Genomic DNA, 13980 nt, shown 5'->3' on the forward strand with positions numbered 1-13980 from the left:
TTAGCACTGCTCCACTTTTTTTATACTTGGATATAGAGTAAACAGAACTACTGCCTAAGCTGATTGTAGATGTGCAGTGGCTGCATCAGTTTACCCTTAATTCAATTGAGAACTTAGAAGCAATTGTACAGCTGCAGCTTAAGAGTCTTAACAAGAGCACTCAAGGATCCCATGTAAGGGGATGCCGTTCTACTTGCATTTATAAATTTAGTGGTTTTTGCTTTCTTTTTTTTTTTTTGAACATGTACAAAGAGACTGAGAACTAGCATCATAACCTATTCAAGAAGCGTAGGTGACTGTTAGGAGTGTGTTTTAAAAATTTACAAGGGTACAACATTTGTCCTCCCCCTTCTAGTGACAGAGGATGACCGGGCTACAGAGAGAGCATTGTGCTGGCGTGTGATCGCAGATAAAATTATTCCTTTATTTTTCTTTGAGGGCAAGGCTACTTAGAATCTCCTCTCTCCGCAAACAAATATGTAGATTCAGTTCCACCATATGGCAAGCGCTACGGAATCTGTTGGCGCTATATAAATGGCAATAATAATAATAATAATAATATTGTGCCCACCACTACAACACAGTACCCAGAAACACAGTTAAAACACCATCCTTAGTCATGCTTTCAGTGTTAAACTATTTCAAACACTTTAAAACTAAATAGGGTCCATGGACTTCCACAGACTGGCCTTTGTTGGAGATATGGCGAAGCTGAAATTAAATTCTTCTTTTTAGCTATACCAAACCACACCATCAATGGACACTGATGGAAACTCTCAGGCAAAATCTGCCCATTGCTGTTCAGGTTTCCTCATTACTTTGAGCAGAACAGAGAGGATTAAAACAATGTTAGTGGAAGGATAGGACTAGGGTACTCCAGACATTATAACCACTTCAATGATATAATGCAATTACAGTGCCTATAGTGAACCTTTCAAATAGTATAATCTTATATACGTGAACAAAACCAACTTATTCTGAGTGACAAAAATCATACTCATACTTCCTAATTGGCAGTGATAGCGAAATCCCCGAGGAAGTTCTCCTGAAAAATACAATGGAAAAAGTTAGAGGCACCAACAAATAGATCAGATTTGTTAAGAATCGATAGGTCCTTTATCATTCATGTCAGTGTAGGAATAATTTGGGAAATCAGAGACCATAATATGGCATCACTTAGGAAACATTCATATAAAATAGATTCCCAATTAAAAGGACACTACGTGCACCAAGTCAACTCATCGGTTATTTGATTTGGCCTCGCATTCATGATCGATTTTCCTCTCCCTACTCAATTTTTTTCTCTTCTCTTATGTAAAAAGTTTGTAGCAGCAAAACCCTGCGTTGCAGTGTTAGATTTTGCCGAGTAACAATTACTCTAATTTAGTCGACAAAATATTTGAAATTTAATCGAATAAAACAATTCAGAAAACTAAAATATGAATAAAGCTAAAATTTTTTTTACTCAAACTCAATTAAAATTTACCATAAAAATGAGCACTTCCCAGAGGGTCTGTGGAAGGGGGACAATGACAGACCAGGGCTTGGGAGAGTGACACCTAGAGACACAGAGGGGCAAAGAGACACAGAGGGGCAAAAAGACAGATAGAGACTTTAACTAAACCCATTAGATTTTAGTTGTGTCGATTAAAACAATTCAGAATTATAGAAAGATTGTGGTGAAATAAGTTTAACAATTAACCTTTAATATATTGAATTAAAAATAGTTCCCGAAACCAGGGATCCTACTACATTTTTTTTTTTTGTCTATAACTTTATTCATGAGATGCTTCATTTTTCCTTTGCATTATGAAATATTTAGCAAATGGCACCACAGTCCAGTCCAGTTCAGTCCAGGCACACATTACAAACGATGAGGGAAAAATTAAAGCGTTTTTTTTTTTTAATTAATTCTTTATTTTTGTGGGTTTGCAATAATTCGAACTTGTTTTACAACAGGTGTGTATAAAGGAACATATGTATATAGTACAACTGCATATAATCCATTTGCATTTAACACATGTAGCAAAAAAACTTATCATATTTAAAATGTTTGCACCTTTGCTAGTCAACCCGTTTTTTATTTTGACATTTGCTTCTAAACCCCCACTTGCTAGGCAGTTTAATTCGGTGCTGCGATTTTGGAGGGTGCTTGTACCCAGCTATAGGAGCTCGGATGTAGGATGCCAGGATTACTTTTGCGTGCAAGCTCTTGGTTGGTCGGGAGGGGGGGAGATGGAGGGAGAAGGGGGGGGAGTGGTTGTGGTGGTGGGGGGGGGTGTCATCTTACACAAAATTACCGGCTAGTTGCTTTCGGAGCCAGTTGCTATCAATTTAAGACTTTACATGCTTTCAGCGATATGCGAGAAGTCTAGGATTCATTTTAAAGAAAGAGTTAACTGTGTAAACTAAACATTAAACACATTATGTACCCATAGTCATCAATTATAAACAATACATGGGTTTAGACTGCGAGTCCACTTTACATGTTTGCAATAGTATGTAGCGGAGTCCAAATGTGGGTGGTATGCCCACTAGAAGAGTCTCAGGTTAAGGAGCCTGTCGCCTTCGGTGTCACTGCTCTGGGGGTGAACGGGGTGATGTCTTCCATATTCCACATTGGGCGGGCGCCTACTGGTGCCTCCGGCAGTGAGAGTCCTAACGCCTGTAAAAAGGTAGATGCCTCATTGATGTGTGACATGGATAACTGCCTTCCTGCTCGTTCCGTCATAAGGCAGTGTGGGCCCCATTTGTAGGTGATGGAGTTCTCCCTTAGCTGCATGGTAACAGGGCGAAGTGACCTGCGCCACATGAGAGTCTGCCTGGATAAGTCCCTGTATAGCGTTAGGGTGTCACCCTCGAATGTAACTGTAGGTGAGCCTTTTGCAGCTCCCATTAGGGCCCCTCGGTCTGAGTCCCTTACAAACTTAATGAGCACGTCCCTAGGAGCTTCCTGGGGTGCCTTGTTCGCTTTAGGAAGGCGAAAGCATGAGTCCATACCTGCTTGTTTTGCCTGCTTTGGGACTAGCAAAGTGGCTGTGAGCCTCCTGCAGTAATGTGGCAGCTCCACAGTAGTAACCGTTTCAGGAACTCCACGGATCCTCAGATTCCTTGCTTTGGCCTTGTCCTCCATGCTTGCCATTTGGGCTGTCAGCGTGGTGCATTGCTTTTGCAGGGATCCCAGTGTTGCATCTGTGGCCGCTTGTGCCACCCTGGTGCCTTTAAGGGACTCTTCAATGGACACTACACGGCTATTGATCTTCGAGACCTCACCTCTCACTTGTGCCATGTGCAAAGTGCTTATATCCTGGGAACCGGGATCCGGATCGGCTCGGCTCTTCTTCGCCTTCTTCCCCATGGTGTGCGGGGTTGATGGGCCGGTTTTTGGGTCTCTGGGTATATTTTGGCCGCTGAAAGAAGTGGCTTAGCGGGTTTCAATCACGGAGCTGTCGTGTGGTGCGACTTGCTCGTTCAGGCGCTGGCTCCGCCCCCCGATCCTACTACATTTTTAACAATTGTACTCGCTATAGAAATACAGAAGTGAAAGGAAGAAAAGAAAATAATCCTAAATGATAGGAAAACATAATATTATTGACTTGCTTATTTCAACACAAGTATCTTATCCATAAATCCCGACCTCATCTGACATTCAGTTGTTTCTCATGTGTTATTGCCCCTTCCTGAGCAGGGCCTTCTTCACCTCGTCTCCTATATTCCGTATATACAATACTTGTCAAATCATCCCATTTTAGAATTGTAACGCGCTGCAGAATGTTGGTGCTATACAAAATGATTAACTTCTATGTCCTTTTTCAAATCTTTACATTATAGTAAATAAAAAACCCCAAAAAACCATAATGATTACATTTTTTTTTTTTTTTTTAAATGATGCATTAGTTAGAGCCGTTAACGAGAAACCAGTCAATCCTATCACAGGACTGAACAGGGAACTTCAATTTCCAGAAACATACTGGATAGCAGGAATAGTCTGAAACAAAAGAAAACACACGAAAGGTAGCTTAAAAATTACCCATAATCCCAATAAACATCATACAATTGACATCACATAGTAATGTTGCAATTTTAAAAAGCCCATAACCGGGGGACAGAGCAAACCGCCTAAGAGCGGACACGGTTTCCCGAGCTCTGAGTCCTAACGCACTAAAACAGCCCTTTTAGGGTAAAGATGGGCACTCACGTGACTACAATAACCCTTATCTACTAGGAGAAGGTGCCATGGGGAGGAGGAATAAACACAGCAGATAAAGGCCCGACAGCAGGGACATAGGAATACTCCTGCGGGGCTCTAAAAAATCCATATGGGACAAAACGGCGATGGATGAGGAGGAATCCTCTTACTCTTCGGACGACACACCATTTGACCCAGGAAAAGAGGCCTCAACTAGACCACAGCCGGGATACAGCAACCTGGTCACGGCAGACCTACTAAAGAGCATGCTGCCGGAACTCCGGATGTATATTGCGGCCGACATGGCCTAGTCAAGGAGGCCATTGCAGGCCCCAACTCTCGCCTTACCCTGATGGAGGCCTCATTGAGCACCTACGACACTAGGATAACCTCCTTGGAGAACCAACTTGCGATACTACAGAAACACCACTATACTACCTCTGACAGGGTTGATGCTATGGAGGATCAAAGAAGGCGTTACAATACAACTTCCACGTAACAAAGCAAATCGGAAAGACACAGATTTTAGTAATGTCATGAAAAAAGCATGTAAAAACCATTAGTTGAGTCAGATTTCGTCCAACGGGAAATCGTAAAGGGGACACCCTCCAGAAAAGGAGAAACTGAACACATACAATAGTCTAAACTAGACGCAAGTGCAAGGTAAACTTAGCCGACAACTGACAGACAAACCCTCGCTGTCCAGCCAAATGCAAATAAAATACAAAACCACAGCTGTGAATACCGAGGAGTCGGTGGGTGAAACAACAGATAGCTGGCCGCATTAACATTGAGATCAAAAAGACCTACTTGATACAAATAAACGTGAAAACAAAATTTCAGGATTGCAGGAATAGCAGCTGTAAATGGATCGATATTCCTTTTCTGCCACATTTCACGAATCCTAGGAAGCAAGAGCATCTGCAATTCCTTTGGCTCATAAAATATCACAAGAGGTCTTTAACAGAGTGCCACAACCCGTAGGATTCCTGGAAAGCGTCCAGGCCATAAGATGGAGATGGTCTTGGACCAGATTTGGACCAGATTTGGATTACCTTGATGTTGCGGAGAAAGAGAGTAAATTCCAGAACCAGCAATGGGTCCAGTTGAGTCAGTTTCAATAGATCAGATTGAGAGACACCTTCTAAAAGTTCTCAGCTCATCGACACGCAAGATCATTGTGAATGGAGAAAAGGCGTAAGTGATCTAAAGAGGTCAAGTTTGTACAAATGCGTGTGCGGTCGCACAATCTGAATCCGGCAGCTAACTGAAGGTTGCAATCTTATTGATTGCATTTGAGGCAAACAGGTCCACAAACTGCATTTATTGCATGAAACCCCACGTCTCAGTTATCTCTCGAATTTGCGCGTTTACCATGATCCAGAAAGGGGTGATCTCTGGCCAGAACTATCAGACATATATGCCTGTCCCTATATCTCCGCCACAGTGCCAGCAATCTGCTGCGGTCATGGTTTATAGAGTGCACATTCTACAATATTTGAGAAGAGACTGGGAGATGCCAACGTGAGATTGTCACGTTTTCCTCTTCCGAAAACCAACTCCTGTTCGGCCAGGAGGGCAGGACTGCCAAATTACTTGCCTTCTCCATCTTACTTGTGAACAATCCGTGGTAAAAGAGCGACAGGAGGGAAAACATACTCCATGTCGAAGTTCCAAGGTATCGATAGACCGTCTAATCTCCTGATGGAGGGAAGCAAATCATTGTACTTTCCTGTTCCTCCTTGTGGCCAATAGGTCTATCTCCGGCCTGCCGAAGCGTGAACCCAGCTCCAAAAAAAAAAAAAAAAAAAAAACTTGGCTTGACAGTGCCCAGTCTGCCTGAGATCAAAGGCTTCTGCTGAGGCCGTCTGCAAAAACGTTCAGAGACCCTCTGATATGGGTAGCTGGTATAGCGAGAAGATTCGCTTGAGCCCAAGACATATGTGGTAGCAGAGCTCTTGTAGAGCCTTACCTTCGTGCCTCCCTGGAGATTCAAAAAAAGCCACTGTAGTGGCGTTGTCCGACTGAATCCTCATTGACTGATTGGTGATGGCTGAACGGAAGGAAACCAGTGCCTTCCAAACCGCATTTAATCCCTGAAACTCGAGGAAGCGCCTGCCTCCACTATGTTCCAAGACCTTGATGGAACTGAGAAGCTAGATGGGCGCTCCAACCCATCTGGGAGGCATCTGTGGTTATCATAAACCATGTTTCTGAGCAATGATAGGCCCTTTGCGATTTTGCTTCTGTGTTTCCACCAGTTCAGTAGTCTTTTCACTCCTTTGGATAGGTGGAAGGGAGAGTCTAGATCTTCCTGTTTTCGTGTCCATTGGGAAAGGATGTCCCATTGCAATGGTTTTGCTTCTGCCTTTGCCCAGGCCACTGCTGGGATTGCAGAAGCGAGGAGGCCTAGAACCTCATAGCATCTCTGATTGAACTTAGGTTTTTATGCAGCTTTGATACGGCTTTTAAAATCCTCATTTGTTTCACTATTGGTAGAAAAAAGAGGGGACTGTGAATTTCCTCTAAGACCCAAGAACTCTAGACTTCGTGACGCAGTCAGCTTCTTCCAGGATTTTTCCAGGTTCAGGATCCAACCGTGATCTCTTAAAACCTTCATTGTAATCTTGAGATGAAGATTTAGCAGTTGTCTTGATTGGGCCTTCAGGAACCAAACGTCCAGGTATGGAACAATCGAGATACCTTTCAGACGTAAAACCGCCGCTAAGGGTGGCCAGGATTTTCGTAAAAGCTCGAGGAGCTGAGGACAGGTCAAAGGGAAGAGTTGAATGTAAATGGAGAATCCTTCGCTTTCTTGCTAGAACCGCAAACCTGAGAAACTTCCGGGAAGATTCTGAAACCGGTACATGGAGATAAGTATCTTTAAAAACCAACTCTGCCATGTAATCTCCCTTTGTAAAATGTGTGTCACAGACAAATACGTACCATATGGAACTTCTGGTATGGTATGCAGGTGTTTACTAGTTTCAGGTCTAGGATTGGCCGGAAAGATCCATCTGGTTTTTGAACCAGAAAAAAGGCGTGAGTAAACTCCCTGAAATTCCCAACGTTTGGGTACCTATCTACCACATTTCTTAAAAGAAGAGCATTTGTTTTACTCTTGATGGATAACTTGACAGTAGGGAGGATGGACGTGGTTTCGATGAAAACTTTATTCTGTAACCTTCTGAAATGGTTCTTGTAATCCACCTATTTGAAGCACTCTTTCCCAGTCTTGGGCGAAGAACCGAAGGCGTCCTCCCACTCTTATGGCGTCAAAAAATTCCTCTTTTGTCATGCCTGTTGGATGCCTATCTAGACCACTGGCTGTTTATTTGAGGTACCTAGTTGGTCTCCCATACAAGTACTAACCAGGCCCGAGGCTGGATGGCTTCTGAGATCTGACGAGATCAGGGATTTTAAGGCTGGTATGGCCAGAGGCCACCATGTTTTTGAAACCTGCAAAACTGCCCTGGTAACGAAAGGACCTCTGACCCTTGTACTGAAAACTTTAATATCTCTGGGTTCTTGATTCCAGAGGCAGGGCTTTCTTCGTATCAGAGATCTGTCTAATAATGTCTTCCAAAGGAGTGCCAAAAATTTTTTGTTCCTTTCAAAGGGTAATTCCCATAAGGATGCCTTAGACGCAGAGTCAGCTGTCCATGTTCGTAGCAAAAGAGCTCTTCTGGCTACTGACGACAAACCCATAATCCTCGCTGATAAACGAAGAAAACTCATCTTTCAGTAGGAACAAGAGATGGGAAGGATCTGTATCCGATTTCCCATAAGGGAATCTTCCAGGGCTTGTAGCCAAACGCTCTGAGCTCTGAGAACCGCTGAACCTACAATTCCAGCTCTGCACTGATATCTTGCGGCCTGGAATATTCTTCTACACGAAGTTTCGGCCCGTTCGTCCATTGGGTCTTTAAGCCCTGAGACTTCGCCAATGGGTATAGTGGTTTTCTTTGATAGCTGGGCAATCTGAACATCCCATTTTTCTTCAGACTGTAGCTTGAACAGCAGTTAAAAATGTTTTGAAATGAACGTACGTCTTTCAGATTCTTTCATTCTCTATGATGGAGATCCAAGATTTTAGGAGACATTGGGAAACCTTTAACCTTACCCTTGATAGGTTCAGTTTCTTGTACCGCCGTCGTCACTTCTTTAATAAATTTCTTCAGCTCTTCTGGTGGAAAACCCTCCTCCACACTTGAAGCCAGGCTGGAAATATCCGAAGGTGAAGAGACGTCAGACACTGAAGGAGATCTATTCCTCCTACGCTGTGTGGGCAGTTTCTCCCGAATAGCCGGTTCTTTATTCACAGCATCTTTATAAGCTTCCAATGTCTGGGACAAATTTTCCTGAAACCAGCCCATGAAGGATGCCATATCAGTCTGCTCGGCTTTTTCTAGCCGATCCGTTGCGCACTGATTGCATGTATTTTTGCGACATCCGTCAGGTAGAGGTACCGCACATACCAGACAACATAAGTGCTTAGATTTACTTGTGGTTTTCGGAACAGAAGTTGACATCTTGTCTATATCTGTCTTATCTGGAGACATAGGACATATTCTAGGAGCATGCATAAGGAAAGGTGAAAAAAAAAGGAGAGTTCAAGAGTTAAATCTCACCTTAAATCACCTAAGATCCGTGTAGGAGGGCAGGTGACACGGAGAACCAGAACTGTACACCCACTCTTGGGGTCAGGAAGGTCCTGCACAGCCCTGTATCCAAATTTTGAATTTGGCGCCAAAACGCCGTTTCGCGCATGCTCAGTAGCGCGATTCTGTGTTTGATGGAACGCAAAGCCTCCCGGGCGTGCGTTCCACCGCTGTGCGCATGCGTAATGAGCAATGAAGGAGGACCGCCTGGGAACTAAGTCAGAAAAAAAACACACAAAAGACAGTACCCGGTCGCGTTCTGTAACGCGAACCCGGAAGTACTGTTGCCGCTCAGTTCCCGCCCGGGAAACTATCGGGCACTCACCTCCCGGTCAGCAACCTGTGCTGAACGCACCAAATCTCCACCTGCACTGTGGGGGAACCTGTCCGTCCCGTTGCCGGGACAAGAAGAAGGGGTGAGTGTCTCTGGGTTACAGCTTATATGGAGGCAGCAGGCGGAGCACAGCATTTAAATTCTAAAGACCGGGGAACTTCTTGTCCAGAATCCTAAGGAACATCCCACTTGTAAGTACTGCCACTATACGAAGGGAAAAGTAAAGCTTATTGTCCATTTTTCAATATACATATTTCCTTTAGATTAACCTAGAAAATTATTATTATTTTTTTTTTTTTTTAAAGAATACCACAGTGGTATTTTAGTGTGTAGCAGCACAATGCCGTTGAAAGCAGAAAACCCTCCCAAACATTTGTTTTAACATTGCAAAACTGATATCTCTATTAAGATTATAAAACGCCCTTACCAGGATCAATGAAGTTATGAAAAGTGCCCATTATGCCATCCCGTAGAGAATAACGTACACAGCCAATCTCACAAGGGACAAACCTCTGCTCACACAAACTGGGCATCTCTCCATGACTGAAGATGTTCAGGAAGTAAAACACACTTTGGTCCAAACCTTAGTAAATAAAATGGGTGTGTAAATAAAGGCACTTTACAGTTTTTAAACAAGAATTCCTCAAAGGCTAAATTAATTATATAGATTTTTAGAGTATATTGTCTAGCTAAGGTGTTAATCTATTTTTGGAATTTGCAGGTTACACACATCAAATTGAGTATCACAGTTTCAGTGCTGAACAAGTTGTGTATGAAATGACAGTTTAAATCACTGACATACCTTTGTGGTTCATATTTTTATCAGGATGAGAATCTTCAGGTAGTAGTATCACAGTCTTTCCAGGAGCCTTCATTAATAAAAATAAACATTTTAACTATTGGTATTGTTAAGGTATTACGTTCGGCATGATGTAACAGATTATACTTTCCCTACTGGCAATGTAAAGGGATTCCACTTTTAAAGATTGCAGATGGCATGTGTTGTAGTGGGAAAATCTGCATTTAAGATATGCTCTTTGTTTCCCATAATTTTTTGCCAGTTAAAGGAAATCATGAAAGCAGAGTGCAGTAAATGAAGCTAGAGACCACTGCATCTTCTTTGTCCCTGCAGTAAGTGTTTTACTCACATTTTCACTGGCCACATCTCCTTGACACCAGTGGGGTACCTCAGGGATCTGAACTTGGACCCATTCTCTTTAATGTTTTTATTAGTGATATTGCAGAAGGTCTTGATGGTAAGATACATATTTTAGTATCATCAGCAAAAAGATGTAACAGGGTTGATGTTCCAGGAGGGATAAGCCAAATGGCTAATGATTTAGGTAAACTAGAAAAACGGTCAGTTGTGGCAGCTGACATTTAATGTGGATAAGTGCAAGATAATGCATCTTGGATGTAAAAACCCAAAGGCAGAGTACAGAATATTTGATATAGTCCTAACCTCAACATCTGAGGAAAGGGATTTAGGGGTGATTATTTCTGATGACTTAAAGGTAGGCAGACAATGTAATAGAGCAGCAGGAAATGCTAGCAGAATGCTTGGTTGTATAGGGAGAGGTATTAGCAGTAGAAAGAGGGAAGCGCTCATGCCATTACACAGAACACTGGTGAGACCTCACTTGGAGTATTGTACGCAGTACTGGAGAAGGTATCTCCAGAAGGATATTGATACTTTAGAGAGAGTTCAGAGAAGGGCTACAAAACTGGTTCATGGATTGCAGGATAAAACTTACCAGGAAAGGTTAAAGGATCTTAACATGTATAGCTTGGAGGAAAGACGAGACAGGGGGGATATGATAGAAGCATTTAAATAAATAAAGGGAATCAACACGGTAAAAGGAGACTATATTTAAAAGAAGAAAAACTACCACAACAAGAGGGCACAGTCTTAAATTAGAGGGACAAAGGTTTAAAAATAATATCAGGAAGTATTACTTTACTGAGAGAGGAGTGGATGCATGGAATAGGCTTCCAGCTGAAGTGGTAGAGTTTAACACAGTAAAGGAGTTTAAGCATGCGTGGGATCGGTATAAGGCTATCCTAACTATAAGATAAGGCATGGGACTAATGAAAGTCTTTTTAAAAATTGGGCAGACTAGATGGGCCGAATGGTTCTTATCTGCCATCGCATTCTATGTTTCTATGTTTAGATCATTAAAATTGATGATCTCAGCCAATCCAATGCTCTCCTATAGGAAAGTCCCAAGGAGGCTTTTACAAACTGAATGATTAAAATGGACGAGAAGTATAATTTCCAAGACAAATAGCGTATGGCTGAAATGTGCACTTTTAAGTTTGCAAGAGAAAAACCTTTAGTAAATGCCAGTTGTAACTATTTAGACTGCAAAAAATGTAGGCTAAAAGATGAACAATTCAAGTACTAGAACTTCATGAAGAAAATATTTTTCTAAGATGGCTGAAGAGAAGGTTTCTAATATTTTGGTTTTACTAATTTGAGAAGTGTTGAAGATCAAGCTCTTCTGTAGATGAAGGAAGTCATGAAAATCATTGTAGCCTTTTCAGAATGGTACTTCCATGCTTCCAGAAGGAAAATGGAGGGGGAGCTCAGTTCAGGGAACCGAAAAGGTGTTTATCTCCTGGACTGAACTGACTGCCAATGCTTTGACAACTTCCATGGGATCTGGCAGGTGCCAGTCACCTTCTCGACAAGAACCAGGGTTTATGTCATTGCGGTCACTCTCAGCAAATGAGCTGGTCCTGCATATGTTCACATTGCTAGGAGTAACACTTCAGTATCTTGCTGGCAGATTGACTTTTTGTGCGCGCCAAGATGCATAGTCAGTCTAGGGTCTAACCATATAGCTCTGCTGGCTACAGTAACTAGACTGCTTTAGAACTTGTATAGATAAATCAAAGAATCTCTCTAAAATTGTTGAGAACTTTAGCCAGAATCTCAGCACCATCTTCAAGAAGAGAGAATCTATCAACTTATTTTGCTCTCAAGCTACTGATGATCTTGTAGCCTAAGCTTTTGTTTGGAAGAAGAAAGAATAGTCTTTTGTGTTAGCAAAGCTACAGGTAAGGCAGAGATTTCAGTTTTCATTTTTTCCTGCTACAGTACATTTTCTTAGAGGTTAACAAGTTGTTTACAACTGGCACATAAAAATTGAAGGTAGGTTCTCTCTTTTCCAAAGGAGAGTGCTCCAAGTTATACATTCCAAATAGATGAAAATTGTAATAATATATTAGATTATATAAGCAAACCAGTTTAACCAACTGAAAGTGAAGCTTTAGAGTAGCCATGCCTTTTTCTTTTTGGGTTTTCTTTCCTTACGCCCCATGCATTTTAAAGGGACACTCCATATCCCTAAATACTTTAGCACGCTAAAAAGCTTTGTGTGTGAAGAGAGTCCTATTTATTTCCATTTTGCAAAAAGAGAAGACTTCAAAATTGATGCTTTGATGTTAAGACATTTTACAGTTATACTCACAGTACACTGTTAGGGTATCTTCTGCCAATGTTAATGCTCACCTGTTGTCCCAGGTTTACACAATTTATGTTTGGACGGGATTCTTTAGGTGGATTGTTCTTAAATCCCCGGGCCTTGTCTGCATATTTTTCTTTTTCCTCACTGGACAATAACTAGTGAAAGGCAAAACATCATATATTTAATGCAAAATAAATGTAAAAAAAAAGAAGAAGAATTTCTTCTCGCCGGCAAGTAAAGAATTTAAAGCAAGTCTGTAACCAAAAAATACATTTAAGAGTTTCATAAACAAACTCTGTATTAAAATATTCTTAATTAAAAACAGCTAAAAGACACAACAAAGTAGCAATTACATTGTCTGAAACAGAGCTGTGTGGGTAAGAGGAGGCTAAAGAATCTCCCCTAGATCAGAGGCGTAAACAATAATACATTCTGACCAAGTTTATAAATGGTTATTACATACTTTTTAATTACATTTTTTTTCTTGCTTTATTTTGGTTTGTATATTTGTTTTAAAGGGTTTGCTTTCTGGTTTAAAATATATATATATTGCTCTACAAAAAAAATCTACATAAGTCAAGTTATGTTCATAAAACTGTCGCTATTCTTGTTCCTTGTTATCTGCCTAATTTAATCAGTAGGCATGATAATGTTATACAAAGCTTAAAAATAGCTCTAAAACAGGGAGCAGACAGCCCTAAATGGGTACCTAGTGACCAAAAAAGAAAAAAAAAAGAAAAAAAAAAGGGATCTGGGCACGAGAGAATACAAAGTGAATGAAAGACTCACACAGTAATCAAAAATAATCTTTCTTGCAACCAATGAAGCCTTGATGTGCATTACACTGTGAGAAATTCAAGGGGGGCAACATTTGAAGAACTGTTCAGTGAAATGCAGGTCAGGGCTTGATTACAGACTGTTTGGCGAAACACGTTGTGTATTTTTACTTTGTTTTTAATTAAAGTATTTTGTGACTACCACTTACCTTTGGTTAGTACATTTACTTTACATGTTGCCGTTTTATCCTGGCTGATTTTTTTAACAAGATCCAGTACTTCAAAAGATATCCCTGGTGGGGATTATTCCACCTACGCTTAATTCATAGAGCAGTGTGGCTGCTCTGAACACTGTAAGTACCTTTCATTTTTATTCCACTGTCATTTTATATATGGAAGACACTATGGGCCCTCTCTTGTGATTTTATTTTCATAAGACCGGCACGGCAAGCATCATTAGAGGAATATCCTACACGTGGGGAGTTAAAATACCACTGCATGCTGTTTTACTCAGAGCTGGTCATAGCTCTTTAAATTGTAAGTTGGCACT

General features: G+C 41.4%; 1 protein-coding gene across 1 annotated transcript in view; it reads right to left on the reverse strand.

Moving 5' to 3' along the window:
• MAEL (maelstrom spermatogenic transposon silencer) overlaps positions 1-13980 on the reverse strand; it is a 78865-nt gene that overhangs the window by 33334 nt on the left and 31551 nt on the right. Inside the window, exons 2-5 of the mRNA XM_063446606.1 lie at positions 12699-12809; positions 9987-10053; positions 9612-9767; positions 1004-1045 (exon numbers count right to left, since the gene is read on the reverse strand). Of these exons, the coding sequence (XP_063302676.1) occupies positions 1004-1045; positions 9612-9767; positions 9987-10053; positions 12699-12809 (376 nt within the window). The remainder of the gene's footprint in view (positions 1-1003; positions 1046-9611; positions 9768-9986; positions 10054-12698; positions 12810-13980) is intronic.

This window comes from Pelobates fuscus, chromosome 1 (assembly GCF_036172605.1).
Source record: "Pelobates fuscus isolate aPelFus1 chromosome 1, aPelFus1.pri, whole genome shotgun sequence".
Taxonomy (NCBI): domain Eukaryota; kingdom Metazoa; phylum Chordata; class Amphibia; order Anura; family Pelobatidae; genus Pelobates; species Pelobates fuscus.